At 39.7% G+C, this 22,959-nt stretch overlaps 1 protein-coding gene across 3 annotated transcripts in view; it reads right to left on the bottom strand.

The window, feature by feature from the left end:
• Positions 1 to 872: 872 nt before the first annotated feature.
• Positions 873 to 22,959, bottom strand: part of LOC137656822 (zinc finger protein 271-like) — a 45,619-nt gene continuing 23,532 nt past the window's right edge. For 2 of the 3 annotated variants that reach the window (XM_068391137.1, XM_068391138.1), the window contains 7 exons: positions 21,787 to 21,867; positions 12,966 to 13,117; positions 10,949 to 11,015; positions 8,549 to 8,634; positions 3,890 to 4,019; positions 2,900 to 3,054; positions 873 to 2,060 (listed from right to left, as the gene is read on the bottom strand). In XM_068391137.1, coding sequence (XP_068247238.1) covers positions 1,267 to 2,060; positions 2,900 to 3,054; positions 3,890 to 4,019; positions 8,549 to 8,634; positions 10,949 to 11,015; positions 12,966 to 13,117; positions 21,787 to 21,867 — 1,465 coding nt within the window. In that variant the 3' untranslated portion in view covers positions 873 to 1,266. The remainder of the gene's footprint in view (positions 2,061 to 2,899; positions 3,055 to 3,889; positions 4,020 to 8,548; positions 8,635 to 10,948; positions 11,016 to 12,965; positions 13,118 to 21,786; positions 21,868 to 22,959) is intronic. The other variant, XM_068391139.1, reaches the window with a different exon arrangement.

Genomic DNA, 22,959 nt, shown 5'->3' with positions numbered 1-22,959 from the left:
CTACAAAATGACTGTGGGAGCTCCTTTAAATGATTCAGTAGTAAAAGGACAACTGCTAAAAAAGAATCAAATGCTATACTGTACTCTGCAGTAATTATATACATTATATGTATAATTTCATACTCTATCGAATGAGAGATTTGCAACAGAATCGTGTTATGGTATCTAGTTACATTCTCACATGTAATGCTATATTCCACTGTTATATTATCAACTGTATATTGTATATCTTGGGTAAAATATAATATAACCCCAAGGTTGGAAATAAAATATGACACAATAGATAAATGTAGTTAGATTTGCTCTTAATGTTAGGGATCACTTCCCATAGCATAATTTCAATGCTATTAAAGCAAGCACTCATAAAATCATTCACTTGACAGGCAGTTGTACCCAGAAGAGAATGCCTAGACGTAGAGGAAAAAATCAATTAAAGTACTGTAAAGAGAATGTAAACGCAATTAAATAAATAATAGTTAGCAGAGAAAAAATCTGAAAAAAAGAGCGGAAAAACCATGAGACTTTACTCCTAAGCAAGATAACACACCAAGGCTATAGAAAGCAATATTACAGGACTGTACAACCTATGATTTGAGGACTGAATGTGGCATAGGAAATGACCTATTAGTAGTCAATAATGGTGTTAACTATGGAAAACAATGTTGCCCTATATGTCGTGCTTTTAACATCACATGTTTCATGTATCTCATGACTGAATAAATGATTTTAAATACCCGGTAATTTGACTATTTTTTTTATATACACTATTATAACTGCTGTACTATATCTACTTCACATACACTATTTTCAAAAGATTTTAGTAAAAATTTTGTTCATATCAGTCATTAGCCTGCTAATGAATAGACGAATAGACTTCATGGATGTAGGAGTGTGAATTTGCATGAAAATATATTTCTAAAGTTGAGCCATGAACAATAAACCCCAGTCCCAATTATAAGGTAGTCTTAGCATTGTACTTTATTTCTTACTGCAAGAACCTGCATGCCTGAAATATACTACAGACTGCACTAGAAAAATAAAGCTAGATGTTGTCAGTAATTGGTTATAGCAATTTTGACCAATGTTGGTGACAATCCAGAAGCCACTACAAGAATACGACCTGCTACTTTGAATACTTGTAACTCGACCGTCAATTGACGAGTATATTTTTCCCTCTTGCCTGCAGTAATAGAAACAAAATCCACTCACTGAATAACGGTAATGGAAAAAATAAACAAATCTATCTTTCTCACTCTTCATACTCCCCTAACTTTCAATAATAAAAACTTCTGGGCAATCATCAGACAAATTGATCTGTAGTGTAACATTTTCTTCTGTCCCTGACTCAGACATGGTAGGAATGCTAATCAAAGTTTGTGTGGGATCTTGTCCTTCGACACGAACAAACGTGTAGACTGTTGTCTCTGGACCGATGCTCAGTCCTGGCTTTGCTTCAAGGACTGAGCAGTTACTAAGATTCACACAATCCTGAACAATATTATCTCCCATAACAGCAAACGCCTGAGATAGGACATCAGTTTGGTGATAACTACTAAGACTAGAAGTCTGACTCGGAACTCGGTCTAAAAGAATACCATCTTGATAAACGGCAACAGTTCCACTTTCTTTATCGACTGATAACCCTGTACTAGAAGGGTTACCAGACACTTTAGATGTGTCTTCGCTATTCTCATTTTCTGACAAAGGCCCATTATTACTTTTGTCCATTTTACTGACAGGCTCAAGTTCACTAGCAACTGAAGAAATATCATTTCTCCCATTATCTGGCACCAGGTGAGTTGGCACAGAATTGATACTGTTCAAACCTTGACCAGCTAGTAAATGCGTCACTTGTCCAATATCGTTCACTATTGTACTGCCAATCATTTGAGATATTGAACTGTCTGCATTTCCATCACTAAGGATGCTGCTATTCTGAAGATCCGTATAAGGTGTACTATTCGGCCTCTCAGTTATACTAACATCTTCTTGGTTCTCATCTTGTGGTGGAGAGCAGCATGTATGAAGCTTTAATTTCCGCTTGCTAACAAAAACATTGTCTGAAAAGCAACGAAAAAAATTTCATTTCATCTGTAAATCATTATAACAATATGAAAACCTGCGTGTATTATAGTATCATAACTGAAAAGTTATTTAACTAGCAATGACTGTTTAACACAATACAGTTATGTGAATAATAATCCTTACAAAAGCTTTGTTTTTTAGCCTATCTTTCCCAAATTATTTGGGAAAAAAGTATAATTTTTTTTAAAAATAAAAAACCTTATAAAACAGTAATATACCCACCAATTAGCTTTAAATCATTAACCGACAAATAACGATCCAGGGACAGCATTCCTAAAAAGCCTCCATCCATCCTCTCTCAGTCTTCCTTGCTTGCTATCCACTTGCTGCTTCCCCAAAAGGAATCTCAACATCTTGTTTGGATCAACATTTAAATTATGAAAACCACTGGCCTGTTAGTCTTTCCTATTCTACTTGGATACTTACAGTAAAGGGAGAAAGACGCTAACATCTAGTTTTATGTTATACCTGTATTAATAACGTAAGTTGTTATTAGTTACGATGGACTACTTAAATTTGAGTTAGTCAGTTAATGAAGTGTGGTAATTGCTGGAAAAGGACTTGGTACTTTCCATGGTGAATCTGGCTGACCTTATGCCTAGTAATAACTAATGCTAAGATCTACAAGTCTCATATTCAGCAGTTATTTTAGGCTATAAATTTCTTACATTTTTGTGTACATCATCAAATCTAATTGTCCCTAAACCTTACTCTGAAATGTCATCACTTAGAAAGATTAAAATTAAAAAATTATCATCCACAGGAGCAACTAAAAATATGATAACAAGAGCACCTAAAGATTTGAGAAACTTACTGCATTTATAACATGTGAACCCTCGGTGGTTTGAGTGTATAAGCATATGGCAATTAAGAGTCCCTTTGAGAGAAAACGACTTTCCACAAAGCTTACACGTAAACGGTTTTTCGCCAGTATGGGTAGTCATGTGCCGCTTCAAACTCTGGCTGTGCCTGGGCAAAGAGAGATGATAATTTTATTATAGGGTAATAAATAACTTGAGTGGCTATAAAAAAAGTGTAAAGAAACTTGTGACTTAAAAAAGAATATGCGTACAAAACATTCTGTTGTAAGAGTTTACTAATTGCTCTCTTCTATTCACAGCATGTTCAAGAAATTTCCTTACTATAGCATCACCATCAATAATTTCATAAGAACACAGTAATCAGCAACAGCTGTAAGTGAATTATTGCATATCATATCATGAAAATTAGATTTTTTTTCCCTCCTCTACTTATTTACATTAAGAACAACAATGAGCTATACAGTGTCTCTTAAAAAGAATATAAAGATCTTTCACAAAGAAGCATGTTGCAACCCAAAATTCCTGAATCACAACAATTTTTTGGAATTAAAATTTGGCAAGAGCTGAATAAAATAAATATCATTAATGTATTTTATCACCATTATTATTACAAGCCAACCTACAGCCCTAGTTGGAAAAGAAGGATGCTAAACGCCAACGGCTTCAACAGGGATAGCAGCTCAATGTAAAAATTAAACAGAGAAATAATAAACTATTTGTGAGTAATAAAAAGTTAGTAAACATTCAACTCTTAAAAAAAAAATTTATTGAAATAATACTCTCATTCATTAGAGTTAACTATTATTGCCTTCTTAAACTGGAAACTTTCATTCTCCAGCAAGAACATAGTATCCTGAAGCATTCCTTATTTTTCTCAATATACAGGGTGAACTCTGAAAAAATATATTGTATTCTATGCATATAGTTCATCATAATAACAAATAACTCTTAATAAAGGTAAGAAACCTCACCATAGTTCTTACCTAAATGCTCGACTGCAAACAGAACAAGTGAATGGTCTCACATCCCAGTGCACCAAGTAATGTCGTTTTAGCGTGTTAAGCGATGGAAAAGTTCTAGAACATTCCAAACATGTGTATGGGGGCTTTGAAACTGGAAATAAATAAAAAAGGGTATTAAGATAAAACATAGTTTCCTGTATATAGATGATATGCAATGTATGTGGACTTGGTCTTTTATATTAATACTCACAGAACAATTACTTAGGCAACAGACAAATTTTTATACTGCTGCAGTTGTCATTTCATCATTTATCTTAAATAGTGAGTTTCTGGCAAGAACTATGCAAATTTTTGGATACAGGACTAAGAATCTATAGGCATTATAATACAAGTCATTGCTCTTTGTTTGCATAAATTTCCCCCTCCCAAAAATGCTCCATTTTAAATAGTCTGAGTACTCTCCTGAGTTCTTGGCAATTCTCATAAACATATCTGACTGTAAGTTACAGTAGCCTGAACATATATCTTTGCAACTGATCATACAAGGAGGCCGATAGCGAGGAGGCTGAGGATTGTATTCCTGATCGTGCTGATGAGAGGGAATGTCCCATCAGTTAGACAAGGGGGAGACAGGTTGCCGATTCCTCTCACCCCTGGTTCTATCACTCGTAAATGATGAAACCTAACCACGAGCCAATATTCTTCAACTCGATAATGAAGTACCTCTAGAAAATAGACCAAGGTGTTCCTCAAGCTCACAGGAAAATATTTGAGGAGAGGATGAGAGTAGCAACTCTGAATGTGGGAACAATGACTGGAAAAGGGCGAGAGCTGGTTGACCTCATGGAGAGAAGGAAGATTGGAGTGCTGTGTGTGCAGGAGACCAGGTGGAAGGGCAATAAGGCAAGAGAACTAGGCAAAGATTGTAAAATTTATAACAGTGGAGCAAATATTGAAGGAAGAAATGGTGTAGGAATAATATTATCGAAAGAATTGAAGGAAAGTTTGATTGGGGTGAATAGGAAAAATGACAAAATTATGAGTTTAAAGCTGGGACTGGGAGCAACAATAGTCAATGGCAAAGATGAGAATGCTGAGATGGATGTGTGGGGTGACAAGAAGAGATAAGATACGGAATGAGGTAATTAGGGGTACTACAGGAGTTAGAAAACTATCAGATAAGATCCAAGAAAGTAGACTGAGGTGGTATGGTCATGTCATAAGAAGAGATGAACAGTATACAGTATTGGGAGGAGAGTGAAGGAAATGGAGGTACAGGGAACAAGAAGGAGAAGGAGACCAAAGCGAAGTCAAGGATGACCTTCGATCAAAGGGATTAACCAGTGATGAAGTGTGGGACAGAGGTAGATGGAGAATGCTGGCCAGAAACATCGACCCCACATAAAGGTGGGAAAAGATGCAGACAAAGGAGAAGAAGAAGTTCCTCAAGCATCCAGGAGATGGTGGAGAAGGGCAGCACCCTTGTGCTCGGTATGGTACAAGACCTAGCATTGGTAACAGGAGCATAAGCTCCTGTACCACATGCCGAGCCACCTTCCCTGGGTGGGTGGGTTTTGGGTACCACAATGTGTCATTCTCACATACAAGGTGATGGGTCAGTCTCACAAGATTCCAGTTGATCAATCTTCTTGGACTTCTTTAATGAATTTTTCTTAGAAACCGAGGGATCAGAAGAATCTGGCAAAGATGAGGACTAGGAGGAGAAGCATGTGCTCTTCCTCTTGCCAGTCTTCTTTGGAGTTGAGGTCTTGGAAACAAACGACGACCCTCCCACAAAGGAGGAGGCCACAAGGACCTCTTGAAAAGCAGCTAATACCACACCAGCAGGTGCCACACTCTCCAGTGCCTCTACTGTATATATGTTGCATGAGTTGGGATAGTCACTGCAGGAGCAACCTCAGAAGTCCTGACAGGGGCCAAAACCTCCTGCTGCTTATGGAGCACCGGTGATGCCCAAGAAAGGTCAACTTCCTTAAGTTCAGGCTGTCCTTGTACAGCCACAGGTGAACTCCTCTGCAGAGACTGAAACGACTTGCACTCGTAATAATGGAATGGGATTACAAAGAGTCTCAAATAGGTTGCTCACCTTTACTTGATACAGCAGGAGGGGGATACGTGAATCCAAAATCCTAACATGGTCCTCTATATCTGAATTTGATGATCTACAAGGCAATACTGGATTGCAGAAAGGAGAGACTTTCACAATAGAAGAATCTGGACCAAATTGAGAGATCGTGGCTTGCATGGAAATAGTGGACTCCATAATGTGCTGTGTAGCATCAGAACACTTACCAAATGGCACAGCTGAACTGCTATGCACAACATAATTAATCAGCCTAATGTTTGTAGCTGGGTAGGTTAGGTTAGAAACACTACCACTGCCCAAAGGAGGGAGCATTAGCCTTTCTCAGCACTAGACTGAACACTAATGTCTACTGCCATCTAAATTCTAAATCAAGTGACTTCTTACGGTACCTTACAAATGAAACAATAGTGACCTGTCATTATACAGTACAGTACTATATTATGTTAAAAAATATTACTCGCTAACTCTTACAAGGTTTAAACAAAAACTAAAAACCTCATGAAAAAGCAACAAAATTATGATTTACTAACCAGTCAAGACTTAAATTCCACTGTAACTCACACTAGTTGAAAAATTTTAAATTCTCAACCTGGTCTCGTAAGAATATTTCTAACATGCAAATATATTCTGAAGGGGCAGTCTGCATATGAAACTTCAACAGTAAACAAGAGGTAGCTCTCCTCATTTCACTAAAAATTCTCCCATGTAAAACTACTTGAGCCACCTTCTACACCTGCCTACTACACCTGCGCACTTTGGCGTAAAAATCTTCACCCACAAATACATCAGGACCATAATCACAGTCCCGTCGAGATACTACCGCTAGAGTTATGGGGTCCTTTGACTGACCAGACAGTACTGCTGTATATTGGATCATTCTCTCTGGTTACAGTTCATACCGAATAGTCTAGCCTATTCTTTAAATATTCTCCTCTGTCCTCATAAACCTAACAACACTGAGATTACCTAACAATTCTTCTTCAGCCAAGGGGTTAAGTACTGCACTGTAATTGTCCAGTGGCTACTTTCCTCTCGGTAAGGGTAGAAGAGATTCTTTAGCTATGGTAAGCAGCTCTTCTGAGCAGGGGGTCCAAGAGAGATTGTCAGGATAGGACAATAGCTTCTGGCAGGTAAAAGGATTAACACTTTTAAGAATTCATGGCCTGTCTTTGGCAAAGCCTAATGCCATCAATTACAAGATATAGGAAGGATTTTAACATTGAATATAATTATTGTCACTCCAAGTGAGTAAACTTTCACGTGGAATAAGCTTCCACACAAAAAATGCATTTGTAGAGTATATACAGCTAAAGCACAGATTAACAAACAGAATAGAGCACTTAATTAAAGACCTTAAATCTTCTATTCATACATAGTATAATAGGAAGTGTTCTCTTATGCCAACATCCTAATAATTAGTATAAATACATTACTGGCGGAAAATTTTCGTTATTATCGAAAAACAAATATTCAAGTTAAGGTAGTATTAAAAGTCAAAGGATATTGACTGAAATGTTTAAAGGCTTTACAGGCTACTCATGAGTAGCTGAAGCAAGGGACAGTGACATTGTCCTAGCATCCAGGACAATGCCCTAGAGACTGACCATATATACATATCAGCACCCAAGCCCCCTCTCCACCCAAGCTAGGACCAGGGTAGACCAGACAATGACTCAGAAGATAAGACCTATAGGCTTCCCCAATTACCTCAACATTAGCTGACAAGAATGGTATGGTTGCAGACACTAAAGGCACTAAAGAGACTGAGCGGGACTCGAACCCCCGTCTGGCAAACGCCAGGCAAAGACGTTGCCAATCAGGCCATCACAACCCTTAACTAGAATAGGAAGTAACATATTCCAGTTGATTTAAATACTACCCACGCAGAGTACACAAGCCTTTTAGCCTGTTTGCAGAAATGCCTACACTGCCAACATTTACCATCTTATGACAATGAAAGAGGAAAGAATGATTGCCTCCATTGAGAAATAGAGGGTGATATGACCGCTCACCAGTTAATCAACAGTTATAAAGTTATAATGCTTTACTGGTATACCCAAAAAAGACTGGCATATATAAGTAATAGTTTGTATTGTATTTCATATAAACATTATATATAAATGCTTTTTGTCAGTATGTACTGTTCATTATTGTATACTAATAGACAGCATGATATGTTCTCTGCAACACTAATTAATGTAATAAAATTTAATGCTAGCAATACAGTACCAATGAACCTGATTATGAATGTACACTGTCCATTGTGATACTAAATACTGCATATGTACACTTGAATGCTTTACACATATATACTGTTTATCACTTTGAAATTATACTAAGGGCCTTGAATATTTGATAAATCTAGTGTGTGATGCTTAACTTTCAATCTAAAAGTCTGTGCACAGATTCTGTGATATACATAAAACATTAGTTTATTCAGTAGTCCTAACTGGTATATTTTAGCATTAAAATTTACTATAAGCTTTACCAATAGTTACACCGGCATTCGTTATTAGCAATTACTGTTCCAAGTTTTGGAATTATTCTTTATGATAAAATTAGGAGAAACTAACCTGTATGAGATATCTCATGCATTCGCAGCTTCAAGGCTGTTACAAAATACTTGTTACACGTTGGGCAGGGGAATCCATCAACGATGCTGAAATCAAAAACATTCTAAAAAGTTATAGAGCTCTGATATGAAATTGGTCCAATTTTCAAAACATAATCACCAAGGCATAAAACATAGTTTCCCTTTACTCTGTTAACTGTTGGATGACTTCTACCATCCTCTTATCTTGTAAAGTTTCTAGCACATTATTGTATGGTTCATGTTCTTGCCTATCATAATGTTCCGTGATCATATATATACCCGTTTCCAATGTTTTAAATCTTGCCACTTTCAAGGCCACCATTGGGAAAACTAATATCTGTTTTCCACTTCCTAATCATGTGCCCAAAACATTCTACATCTATTTCCCAGCCCATGAACTCTACACTCTTATAATGATACCTGTAAATACCTATAAAATTTACTTTCGGGTTTAAAAAGTGATACTCTAAGGCATTTAGACATTTTGGCCTCATAATTTGATGAAGCAGCTCACACTAGTTTGACTATTTTTGTCATCACATAAATGAGTGTATTAAACACTAATTAGAATCTATAAACCGAGTACCAAATGACTCAACACAGAAATTACTCAACATATGCAGTCATCTTAATAAGAAGTAATAAAAGGATGGAAAGATTGAAATGGATTACTCCTTATATGAGTCATTTACTCTTTGAATTATTTCTCAAGGCTTACAGTTATCACTATCTCTTCAAATTTCTACCCCTTCCTTTTGATGTATTTTTCACTTAGTTACTTAATTATTTTCCTCACCCACCTAAATATAAAGCAAATTGCCCAGAACTAAAAATGATTCTGTCTTTCAAGAGGACATGAGGCTATAAAAGCTATGAAAAATATATTAGAAATCATGTTTTGGGAACAATGCTCTTTCCAGAATCAACTGGAGGTTTCAAGAGCTGAAAGGGTGAGCATTTTGAAGATGTAAAACAATCTAGTTAATGATCTCCAAAAGAAAATAATTTCCTGTCAAAAAGAGAAAATGAAGGCTAGTGGTACACCTCAATAGATATAATAATAAAGTTCCTAAAACAAGAAAGATTTGAGGAGTTAACCATAAAGGGATATAAGGTTCATGGTCACCTGCATATATTAGTGACTTGTTATTTATTGAACAAAATGAAAGTAAAATTTCATACCAAAAGCTTTTAAAAGATTATAAATATAAAAAAATTGGGAGTTTAACTGCTATCTAGAATGGATTGGAAGGGAAAATCTGTTTATCCCATAGTGTTTTGTAACAATACTTCTTCTTCTCCACCATTATTCCTACATTGAGGGGTCGGTTGCCTGATGCACCCTCTCCAATACCTTCTATCAAAGGCATCCTCTTCCACCAAACCGCTTCTCTCCATATCATCGTTCACCTTATCTTTCCATTACCCTCAGTACTAAAGTTTGTGTACAGTAAACTATAAAAAACTATACAATATACAGGTATACAAAGGTAATATGACAGTCCAATTTAAAAATGAATTTCTATAACCATCTGTGGGAACAAGGTGATGGATCCTGCCAATCATATCCAAAGTACCAAGAAACTAGTAAACGCGCAGAGGAGATATGAAAGGCATTAACTGAATGCAAATCTGAAACATGCACTTCACAAGGTCTGTAAGTGAAGCTAGGTTCACATACCTAATATTTCTATGCTATGATTCTTCTAACGATTGATTAATGTTTGAGTAACTGATCAATGTATTTCTACCTTATGTTATTCGTGGTGATTTTTCTTTGTAATAACAGTCTTATAAAAGGGATTTTGATGAAGGAAAAATCTATTTCTGGGGAGAGACCTGTGACGCCCGGTGAAAAGAGTCCTTCTTTACACTTTTCTGATATAAATCTTCCAAATATACCAGAGAAAGATAAAAGCATGGAATGCAGAGGTTACTACCCTCGCGCGAGCACCTCGTGGGTGTCGTGTATACATCAGGGGCGTGTGAAAACCACTATTCACAGGCTGTCTTCCATTTAGATAATTCCTTCATCAATGGGAAGGGCCGTAACAAAGGCCCCAGAAACCACACTTGGACCACGCCACCGTCACCCAACACGAACGCCCTCTAGGTCATCCTTCTGTTTTGGACTTGCCCGCATAGTCGTACATATACCACAAAGTTATTCCGTACATAAACCTCCAGATTAAACCATGTTTACCTACCTTGTTGCTTTAGGATATTTCTTATCACTAAAATTACCTTATAAACAATTATAACCATTTTATGGAATCATTGTAATAAACTATAAAGTCCTATTACTTCTATGAATTGATAAAATGATACAGAACTGCCAAATATAACTGTACAGCTTCAAAATATATACTACAACACTTACACAGAATCTTTTCCTGCACTGGGAGAAGGAGGAGTGCTGTGCTTCTGACGAATATGTTGAACTTGGTCTGAAAATAAAATATGTCTAAATTATAATGCACCTCTATAGAATCCTGCTACCAAACTTTGAAAACTTAATTTATTTTCTGACATAAAACAGCAGCATTAATAATGCACACGTGAATCAAATTATTTTCCTAATACTAATGAAAAATATTTTACTTGTAAATATCTGAAAATATGCTACTTGACATGAAGGCAAGCTAAAAGAAATTTAGTGAAAATCTGATTTAAAAATGCCACAGTAAATTAAAATTAGTACATAATGGGTAATGAAATATCTTTCCATAACACATGATTTTTTCTTAACAAATCAATTACAGTGAACCCTCGCTACTTCGCGGTTCGACCATCGCGGATTCACCACTTCGCGGATTTTTTCCATAACCCATATATATACAGTAATATATATATATATATATATATATATATATATATATATATATATATATATATATATATATATATATATATATATATGTATGTATGCATGTATTTATGTATATATGTAGGTAGGTATATGTGTATACATATAAATATATATATATACACACACACACACACACACACATATATATATATATATATATATATATATATATATATATCTATATATCTAAAGTAGGAAGATGTGATGTAGTTCTAAGGGAAAAGTATGGGAAATATGTCTGGGTAATAAGCAAAGCTCTACCTCCAGTTTGTTTCTACATTATGATCAGAGATAAATGTAAACAAAACATTGGTTGCCATTTTTTATCGTGCTTTTTAGCATGTTTAGGAAATGCATGATATAAAATCACTTTTAATATTTGTGCCTGTTTTAGTTTAGGGTACTGTAGTACATGCATTAAGTGTTCTGTACATTAAAGGGTAGTTTGTTAACAGTACTACGTACAAGGGAAGGTTTTAAAAGTCTGAATATACATGTTGAATAAATAGGTAAATATGGTGTCACTACTTCGCGGATTTTCACCTATCGCGGCCGCGACTGGAACCTATCTACCGCGATAAACGAGGGTTCACTGTACTTTTAATAGAATTTTGTTTAAAAAAACAATCTGTCCCAAACACTTCAGTTCCCCCTAGTAAGATTGTAGCAGTTATCCCATAGTACAGGTACTGCCCATACAAAGATGGATACACAAGTCCTCTGCAGTAGATACTGTACTGTCATTCTTCTTGCAATCTGGCAAATAAGCTGGAAGGCAGGAACTGTTGTTGTTATAATTATGTCTGTATGGAAAACATTTTGTGTGCAAAAAATTATACAGTATACTGTATATATAACCACAAAACCATTACTGTACTATACTTATAACTGGCATAATTCACCAACTAATATGTTAGGAAAAAACTCCTAAACTCCTTGATTGACTAACTGAATCCTGTAGGGTCAACCAGACGACTGAATATACATAACAATGTGTGTGCGCCATATTGTGTTATCAGGAAGTTATGTTCTAAGACAGAAATAAGACATCATGTAAAAAGTACTATACAAGGACTGGACTTGCCTATTCTAAGTAGAATGTACTGTATACCTTTTGCTTCAGACCCACCAGTGAATGACATAAAGTTGAGAAATTCGAAATGCCATAAGTACCTCTGGGAGCAAAGAATGTGGTAGAGGGCAATACTAATCCATTAGGAGTGACATAGTGGTAATGAACTCATATGTTATGGTATAGAGATTGCTACAATGGATAAGAAAGGAAAAAAAAATATGAAGAAGAAGAATTGAAGAGCCAGGGACCTTTTCCCTAACAGGAACCACAGATCTTACTGCTATCACAGGGACTAAAATGCCCAGCTGCTTACTCGGTGAGGTTTTCTATCATTAAGGTTGTATTTTTCCTTCAGTTAAGGAATAGCAATGAATTATGTGTGAGAAGCATTAAAATAATAGGTATAAAATACAGACAAAGACATTCTAAAAAACAGATAAAAAAGGAACATACCTTTCTTTTTCATGTAACTTTTTTCACAGTGAGGACAGGCATAAAATTTCTTGACGCTGTTGTGGATCTCCATGTGAAGTTTAAGGTGGCTCTTTCGTAAAAACTTACGATTGCAGCATTGACACACATAGGTCTGATTATCACTGTGCAACCTACAACAAAAATATAAAGAGGAAAATATTATTTCTACTGTATTACAATGTTATTTTTATTAGTAAAATAAATTTTTGAATATACTTACCCGATAATCATGTAGCTGTCAACTCCGTTGCCCGACAGAATTCTATGGAGGGATACGCCAGCTATCACAATACTAGAAGGGGGTGTATTTACCAGCGCCACCTGTGGCCAGGTACTCAAGTACTTCTTGTTGACACCTCCTCAATTATTCCTCGGTCCACTGGTTCTCTATGGGGAGGAAGGGAGGGTCGATTAAATCATGATTATCGGGTAAGTATATTCAAAAATTTATGTTACTAATAAAAATAACATTTTTCAATATTAAACTTACCCGATAATCATGTAGCTGATTCACACCCAGGGGGGTGGGTGAAAAACCAGTGTACAAGACTAAAGGATAGCTAAGTATCCCGTATTTCATATAATCAGTTATCCACAATAACAATGAAATAATAAGTACCTGGTAAGGAAGTCGACTTGAACCGTTACTCTGCCTTTAATAAGATCGTCTTCCTTACTGAGCGCAGCGTTCCTCTTGGGAGGCTGAATCAACTCAAAGGTGCTAAAGTATACAGGGCTGCAACCCATACTAAAGGACCTCATCACAACCTTTAACCTCGGCGCTTCTCAAGAAAGAATTGACCACCCGCCAAATCAACAAGGATGTGGAAGGCTTCTTAGCCGACCGTACAACCCATAAAAAGTATTCAAGAGAAAGGTTAAAAAGTTATGGGATTATGGGAATGTAGTGGCTGAGCCCTCGCCTACTACTGCATTCGTTGCTACGAATGGTCCCAGGGTGTAGCAGTACTCGTAAAGAGACTGGACATCTTTGAGATAGAATGATGCGAACACTGACTTGCTTCTCCAATAGGTTGCATCCATAACACTCTGCAGAGAACGGTTCTGTTTGAAGGCCACTGAAGTAGCCACAGCTCTCACTTCATGTGTCCTTACCTTCAGCAAAGCAAGGTCTTCTTCCTTCAGATGAGAATTTGCTTCTCTAATCAGAAGCCTGATGTAGTAAGAAACTGCGTTCTTAGACATTGGTAGAGAAGGCTTCTTGATAGCACACCATAAGGCTTCTGATTGTCCTCGTAATGGTTTTGACCTTCTTAGATAGTACTTAAGAGCTCTAACTGGGCAAAGTACTCTCTCCAGTTCGTTCCCCACCATGTTGGACAGGCTTGGGATCTCGAACGACTTAGGCCAAGGACGGGAAGGAAGCTCGTTTTTAGCCAAAAAACCGAGCTGCAAGGAACATGTAGCCGTTTCAGATGTGAAACCTATGTTCCTGCTGAAGGCGTGGATCTCACTTACTCTTTTAGCTGTTGCTAAGCACACGAGGAAAAGAGTTTTTAATGTGAGGTCCTTAAAAGAGGCTGATTGGAGCGGTTCAAATCTTGATGACATTAGGAACCTTAGGACCACGTCTAGATTCCAGCCTGGAGTGGACAACCGACGTTCCTTTGAGGTCTCAAAAGACCTAAGGAGGTCCTGTAGATCTTTGTTGGAGGAAAGATCCAAGCCTCTGTGGCGGAAAACCGCTGCCAACATACTTCTGTAACCCTTGATCGTAGGAGCTGAAAGGGATCTTACGTTCCTTAGATGTAACAGGAAGTCAGCAATCTGGGTTACAGTGGTACTGGTTGAGGAAACTGCATTGGCCTTGCACCAGCTTCGGAAGACTTCCCATTTAGACTGATAGACTCTGAGAGTGGATGTCGTCCTTGCTCTGGCAATCGCTCTGGCTGCCTCCTTCGAAAAGCCTCTAGCTCTTGAGAGTCTTTCGATAGTCTGAAGGCAGTCAGACGAAGAGCGTGGAGGTTTGGGTGTACCTTCTTTACGTGAGGTTGACGCAGAAGGTCCACTCTTAGAGGAAGAGTCCTGGGAACGTCGACCAGCCATTGCAGTACCTCGGTGAACCATTCTCTCGCGGGCCAGAGGGGAGCAACCAACGTCAGCCGTGTCCCTTTGTGAGAGGCGAACTTCTGAAGTACCCTGTTGACAATCTTGAACGGCGGGAATGCATACAGGTCGAGATGGGACCAATCCAGCAGAAAGGCATCCACGTGAACTGCTGCTGGGTCTGGAATCGGAGAACAATACAAGAGGAGCCTCTTGGTCATCGAGGTAGCGAATAGATCTATGGTTGGCTGACCCCACAGGGCCCAAAGTCTGCTGCAAACATTCTTGTGAAGGGTCCACTCTGTGGGGATGACCTGACCCTTCCGGCTGAGGCGATCTGCCATGACATTCATATCGCCCTGAATGAGCCTCGTTACCAGCGTGAGCTTTCGATCTTTTGACCAAATGAGGAGGTCCCTTGCGATCTCGAACAACTTCCTCGAATGAGTCCCTCCCTGCTTGGAGATGTAAGCCAAGGCTGTGGTGTTGTCGGAGTTCACCTCCACCACCTTGTTTAGCTGGAGGGACTTGAAGTTTATCAAGGCCAGATGAACTGCCAACAACTCCTTGCAATTGATGTGAAGTGTCCTTTGCTCCTGATTCCATGTTCCCGAGCATTCCTGTCCGTCCAGTGTCGCACCCCAGCCCGTGTCCGATGCGTCCGAGAAGAGACGGTGGTCGGGGGTCTGAACAGCCAATGGTAGACCTTCCTTGAGAAGAATGCTGTTCTTCCACCACGTTAGAGTAGACCTCATCTCTTCGGAAACAGGAACTGAGACCGTCTCTAGCGTCATGTCCTTTATCCAGTGAGCAGCTAGATGATACTGAAGGGGGCGGAGGTGGAGTCTCCCTAACTCGATGAACAGGGCCAGCGATGAAAGTGTCCCTGTTAGACTCATCCACTGCCTGACTAAGCATCGGTTCCTTCTCAGCATGCTCTGGATTCATTCTAGGGCTTGGAAGATCCTTGGGGCTGACGGACAAGTCCGAAAAGCTCGACTCTGAAGATCCATACCCAAGGAGACAATGGTCTGGGATGGAACGAGCTGAGACTCCTCAAAATTGACCAGGAGGCCCAGTTCCTTGGTCAGATCCATAGTCCATTTGAAAATCTCCAGACAGCGACGACTTGTGGGAGCTCTTAAAAGCCAGTCGTCTGACGGAGCCGGACACAAGATCATGATACTGCTGCACAGTCTGTGAACTGTCAATCATGGGCAAGCGAGGAAGTACAGTGACAACCCGAATCTGTCTAGACTGTCTGGGTCGTACAGACAACTCCTTAACGGGTTGCTGAGGTTGCCGCACTGCGTCACAACAAGTCACTTCTGTTGGTTGTTGAACGTCTTCCCCGTGACACATTGACTCCGTAAACAAAAAATCCTCTAACAAGGACTAAGCTTGGACTGCATGTCATGCAACACAGCTCAAGGTCTATGGGAGCAGGTGTGGTAACAGACGGGATTAGCGACTGAAGTGGAACCATAACCTTCCCTGTAAGCATGTTATGCTTAAATAAAAGTCCATAAGAGGTTATGCAGCTAAAGGCTCCCTCCAAATGACAGAGTCCTCAAGGGAATATCAGAAGGAGGGAGAAAAGAACTTTCTCATCTACAGGGACCTTATCCTAGAAAAGCTAAGTTCTCTGAGTGAGGGTTCACTGGTGCAAAAGCAGCAGACTAGAAGGCAACGTTATGAAACTGCTTGACAGTCTAGTGAGTTGGCAACAACCCAAGATGTGTGACTGAGAAGCATGCGGTAAGGTATGCAGAGCATGATGTATGCAGAGTATGCTGTATGCAGAGCATGCTGTATGTAGAGCATGTTGTATGCAGAGCATGCTGAATGCAGAGCATGCTGTATGCAGAGCATGTTGTATGCAGAGCATGCTGAATGCAGAGCATGCTGTATGCTGAGCATGTAGTAAGCAGAGCCTGCTGTAAGCAGAGCCTGCTGAGAGGAAAGCAGAGCGTGTGCATGGCGTTTAACATTTCTCAGAAATTCCATGACCAGTGCTAGAGTGCTTTATGCATGCTTGCATGGGGATTAAAAATCAACATAATGTTTACCTTACATTCATAACTCATGATTCATATTTTTGCCATGGTTTGAAAATGGAGGTAAGGTATGCTGAACAGCAGAGTCATAACGAGCTGGAACAACAATAGTTGTGGTTTCCTCTTCAAGACTCTGTTGAGGGAACACCTGAGGCTCAGTCTGCAAAGGCTGAATAAAAGACAAGCAGAAGGAAGGCGCATGGGTGGAGGAGGCTGACTCCTAGCATGAGTGGTTGAACCCAAGGGTTGCGCTTGCTGAGCGGTTGGCGGAAGCGGAGTAGCAAGTTCCAGTTCCTGTGGTGTGAGCGGAGCGCGATGAGGAAGAGGCTGCGCAGAACAAGGTAAATGTCTCGCAAGCTGAGGCTCCTGAGGCGCAAGGCTAAGGTGTTGTGGTGCTTGCCTTGTGGAGGGTTGAGCTCGCTGCAGCGAGAGCTGAGGAGACTGACTCATGGACGGGAGAGGTTGTTGTACCTCAACCGAGTGTTGCATCACTGGTGGAACAGCAAGTGGAGGCGGAGGAAGAGAGGTAAAATCCTCCTGATCCCATTGTAAAGGTTGCCTTAAGGAAGGCGGAGGCTGAACACCACTGGGAACAGCAAACTCAGCACGTGGCTCAACATCGTACGCCTGGCAGGTGATACTGCGATCAGGCGGAGCGAGCGTAGTCGGAGGGAGTGTAGGCGGAGGCGGAGGAGCAACACTCTCAGCCCGACACTCACGCATCAAGTCCGAAAGCTGTGCTTGCATGGACTGTAGTAGAGTCCACAACATCGTACGCCTGGCAGGTGGTACTGCGATCAGGCGGAGCGAGTGTAGGCGGAGGGAGTGTAGGCGGAGGCGGAGGAGCAACACTCTCAGCCCGACACTCACGCATCAAGTCCGAAAGCTGTGCTTGCATGGACTGTAGTAGAGTCCACAACATCGTACGCCTGGCAGGTGGTACTGCGATCAGGCGGAGCGAGTGTAGGCGGAGGGAGTGTAGGCGGAGGCGGAGGAGCAACACTCTCAGCCCGACACTCACGCATCAAGTCCGAAAGCTGTGCTTGCATGGACTGTAGTAGAGTCCACAACATCGTACGCCTGGCAGGTGGTACTGCGATCAGGCGGAGCGAGCATAGGCGGAGGGAGTGTAGGCGGAGGCGGATGCGCAACACTCTCAGCCCGACACTCACGCATCAAGTCCGAAAGCAGTGCTTGCATGGACTGTAGTAGAGTCCACTTGGGGTCGGCAGAAACTACAGTAGGCTGAGGTAAAGCCTTAACAGTCGAGCTCTGTTGTGGCAGAACCTAACTCCTCTTAGGCGGAGTGCATTCAACTGATGACTGAGGAGAGTCAGAGCTAACCCAATGACTGTGAACTCTAACTTCGTACGTCTGGCATAGGTCTGGACTTTACGTTTAAAAGGTCTTGAGACCTGAGACCAGCGTTTTCTCCCCTAAATTTCTTCTGCAGACGAGCAAAAATAAGGGCTCAATCGTCTGCGGGTGGGAGTGACGGTCTCGGTAAGACACGCCCACAACCACCGAGGATACTTCTGTGCGCCGATCAAGGCCTGCTGAACCCTTCTGCCCTTCGACATTGCTTCTCCCCTGGGCTTGGGAGCTTGCAAGAGGTCCCGGACTGGGAGGACGACTGGCGCGCACAAAAGTACCCTCACGCACAATACTTTGCGCTAATCACTTATCACTTTGATTTCTGTTTGCACTTATTTCACTGAACTCGAAACTTTAAGTGGTTTGTACCTGAAACACGCAATTCTATCCTTTCTCAAAAGTTAGTAATTGCGAAAACAGAATTACAATGTAACAGAAAAATCTAATGAAAGATAATTCAGTGGCTGGAAAGAGACTAAACACTAGATCACTCTAGAAACGTTTAGTTTCTTCCCCTAAAGAGACTAGGGAGAAGAGCAAAAACGATAACGACGTTACTCGTACGCCTGGCAGGCTTGAATGAAACGTTTATCCTCTTTCTCCCTCCGTCTCTATCTCTCTCTCTCTCTCTCTCTCTTGACTTAGAACCTGAGAGAAGAGCCCAATCATATATATCGTTAAAACATATTATTGTTAAAGGAAAAAACTGAAAAGTTCCTTTAAACCAAGTTAAGAAAGAATGAACAAAACGCTAGACACGGTTACTCTTACTGCAACGTGAAACCGTGAACATTCTTTCTCTATCGTAACGATAGAGTGCAAGTTGAACGTTCTGAACGTCAACAACTGCAGAGACAAAACAAAACGTTAGTTCAACTTTGAAAACAGTACGAGACTATCAAAGAAAATCTTTCAAACTCTGTGGCGGAAATAGCATAATATGTTAACAGGTAAAACCGAAATGACGGGCTCAATGTTAATTAACTTCGGTACCAAGAAAAGACCGCCTACTATTAGGAAGGTCGAATATAAACAAATATAAAAATTAATTTTAATAAGTTTATAATAACAGGAAGTTAATCGAAGAGGCCTATAAGAGGCGGAGAGATATAAAATAAATTAAGAAAGAGAGTCTATACTCTCTAAGACACCAACACTTCCGTCTAAGGGAAGGGTCGGCCATTGAAAGGTGAACGAGAGTTCATACTCTCTACGTCACCATAATTAATCAAATTAATTCCAAAAGCTAACTAAGCTAATATAGAAGTTTCCAGTAAAGCGACAGCCGAAATCAAAGAGAAATACTTCACCAAAGTCGTGAAAATACTCCAAGAACATAAGCGTATCCCAGAACGTCTTGCCGGAAGCACGACAGAGGAATAAATTGAGGAGGTGTCAACAAGAAGTACTTGAGTACCTGGCCACAGGTGGCGCTGGTAAATACACCCCCTTCTAGTATTGTGATAGCTGGCGTATCCCTCCATAGAATTCTGTCGGGCAACGGAGTTGACAGCTACATGATTATCGGGTAAGTTTAATATTGAAAACTTTTTTTTTTATGTAATCACACTAACCAAATATTTGCCCACATTTGTGCTCTCCAGTATTCCTGGATAATCAGCCTTTTGTCTAAAAGACAAGTATTGTACTGTAATATGTGCCCCAAGAAACCATATGTATACACCATCCATTACAAGAGGGCAAACAAAAGGAAGATAGCTTTGATATATGTGTGTGTGTGTATGGATACTACGTCACATGTATGAGTACCTGTACCGCATACTGATACATATTTATGGCAAGATATATTCCTGGTTCGTACCTCTGGTGAACGTAGAATCCTCAGCTAAAGCTATCAGGAAAATTAAAAACCTTTCTACTTCATTATTAACTATCGCACACAATGAACTATCAATAATTACCCAAAGGAAATAAAAATAAAAACAGCCAGTTGATACCACCAGGTGCACTTTTGTACTTTCTGGTAATTGAAAACAAAGTGGCAACTCACTGGGCTGGCGGAGGATTCCCCACCACCTGCCAGTAACTACCAACACCTCGTTATAAATCTTAACAGCCGAAGTCTAGGTACACTAAAAGCACACTCCTATTAAAGGACAATGGTTTGCATTTGTGTAAGAACAAATGATATTAAAAAGTATCATTACCTCAAAAAAATAACTAATTTACATGGTTTTCTCTCTCCCAAAATTTGGCAGCAAATTCCAGATTCAGTTATTATTATCATTATTATTAATTGCTAAGCTACAACCCTAGTTGGAAAAGCAGAATGCTATAAGCCCAGGGGCTCCAAGAGGAAAAATAGCCCAGTGAGGAAAGGAAACAAGGAAAAATAGAATATCTTAAGAAGAGTAACAGCATTAAAATAAGTATCTCCTATATAAACTATAAAAACTTCAACAAAACAAGAGGGGTTAAAAAAGGATAGAATAGTGTGCCTGAGTGTACCCTCAAGCAAGAGAACTCTAACCCAAGACAGTGGAAGACCATGGTACAAAGGCTATGGCACTACCCAAGAATAGAGCACAATGGTTTGATTTTCGAGTGTCCTTTTCCTAGAAGAGCTGCTTACCATAGCTAAAGAGTCTCTTCTACCCTTACTAAGAGGAAAGTAGCCACTGTACAATTACAGTGCAGTAGTTAACCCCTTGAGAGAAGAGGAATTGTTTGGTAATCTCAGGTGTATGAGGATAGAGAAGAATATGTAGAGAATAGGCCAGACTATTCGGTGTGTGTGTGTGTGTGTGTGTGTGTGTGTGTGTGTGTGTGTGTAGGCAAAGGGAAAAAGAACCGTAACCAGAGAGAAAGATCCAATGTAGTACTGTCTGGCCAGTCAAAAGACCCCATAACTCTCTAGCGGTAGTATCTCAACGGGTGGCTGGTGCCTTGGCCAACCTACTACCTACAGTTCCCAGCATAACACCATAAAGTAAAAGTACAGTTACAGAAAAGGAGACAATAAACATGGCTGAAACAGAATCCTTTAGTAATATAAATTTTCTTTAGAAGAAAAATGTTAAGGAAATATTGAACAGTGAAGCAACAATCATCAGATAACAAACTTTACAATGAACAAGAATGATAACAGATTGATAATTTTACCTAACCTCTCTCAAATCTTAAGTGAACAAGAGCTTCTTGGTAGATTTTAGTTGGTCGTTAATTGGTATCAAATATACAAGTTATTTGCACTAGCAAGACAATGGTTTATACTGGAACAATTACTGTATTGTATCATGAAATTCAATTAAAATACCATCAACTTTTCAAAAATTACTCACCTCATGTGATCAATGAGATATCTCTTAGCTTGAAAGGTTTTATGGCAAACACTGCACTGTGGCTTTCCATCTTTCTCACTGCTTGAAAAGAATTAAAAATGATATTTTAATTATAAAATAAATTTTTGAATATACTTACCCGGTGAATATATAATAGCTGCTGCTCCAGCGGCTCGACAGAAAACACACACAAAAACTTGCGAGCGATCGCTATGAAGGTTGCGGGTGTGCCCACCAGCGCCAACTATCGGCCAGATACCACAAATGCATGTAAACAAGCCTTCAATTCTTCTCGTCCCGCTGCGTCTCTATTGGGGAGGAAGGGAGGGCCTTTAATTTATATATTCACCGGGTAAGTATATTCAAAAATTTATTTTATAATTAAAATATCATTTTTAAATATTTAACTTAGCCGGTGAATATATAATAGCTGATTCACACCCAAGGCGGTGGGTAGAGACCAGAGTTAATTAAGTTTACAGCGTATATGCTTAGAGTTTTTGACAGTTATCAATATAACAAAACCCAAATATATAGGTACCTGGTAAGGAAGTTGACTTAGATGATTACTCTGCCTTGTAAGTCTGTCTTCCTCACGAAGCCCAGCGATCCTCTTAGGATGCTGAAAGACTTCCAGGAGCTGAAGTATAAAGGGTTGCAACCCATACAAACAGGACCTCATCAAACCCCTAATCTGGGCGCTCTCAAGAAATGACTTTGACCACCCGCCAAATCAACCAGGATGCGAAAGGCTTCTTAGCCTTCCGTACAACCCAAAAAACAATATTAAAAACATTTCAAGAGACAGATTAAAAAGGATATTGGAATTAGGGAAGTGTAGTGGTAGAACCCTCACCCACTACTGCACTCGCTGCAACGAATGGACCCAGTGTGTAGCAGTCCTCGTAAAGAGTCTGGACATCTTTTAAGTAAAATGACGCGAACACTGACTTGCTTCTCCAAAAAGTCGCGTCCATGATACTTTGCAGAGATCTATTTTGCTTGAAGGCCACGGAGGTTGCTATAGCTCTAACTTCGTGCGTCTTAATCTTAAGCAAACATCGGTCTTCCTCATTCAAGTGAGAATGAGCTTCTCGTATTAAAAATCTGATAAAATATGACAAAGCATTCTTTGACATAGGCAATGATGGTTTCTTAACTGAACACCATAAT

Source organism: Palaemon carinicauda, chromosome 17 (assembly GCF_036898095.1).
Source record: "Palaemon carinicauda isolate YSFRI2023 chromosome 17, ASM3689809v2, whole genome shotgun sequence".
In the NCBI taxonomy this organism is placed as follows: domain Eukaryota; kingdom Metazoa; phylum Arthropoda; class Malacostraca; order Decapoda; family Palaemonidae; genus Palaemon; species Palaemon carinicauda.
This window is presented reverse-complemented; position numbering and strand designations above follow the sequence as displayed.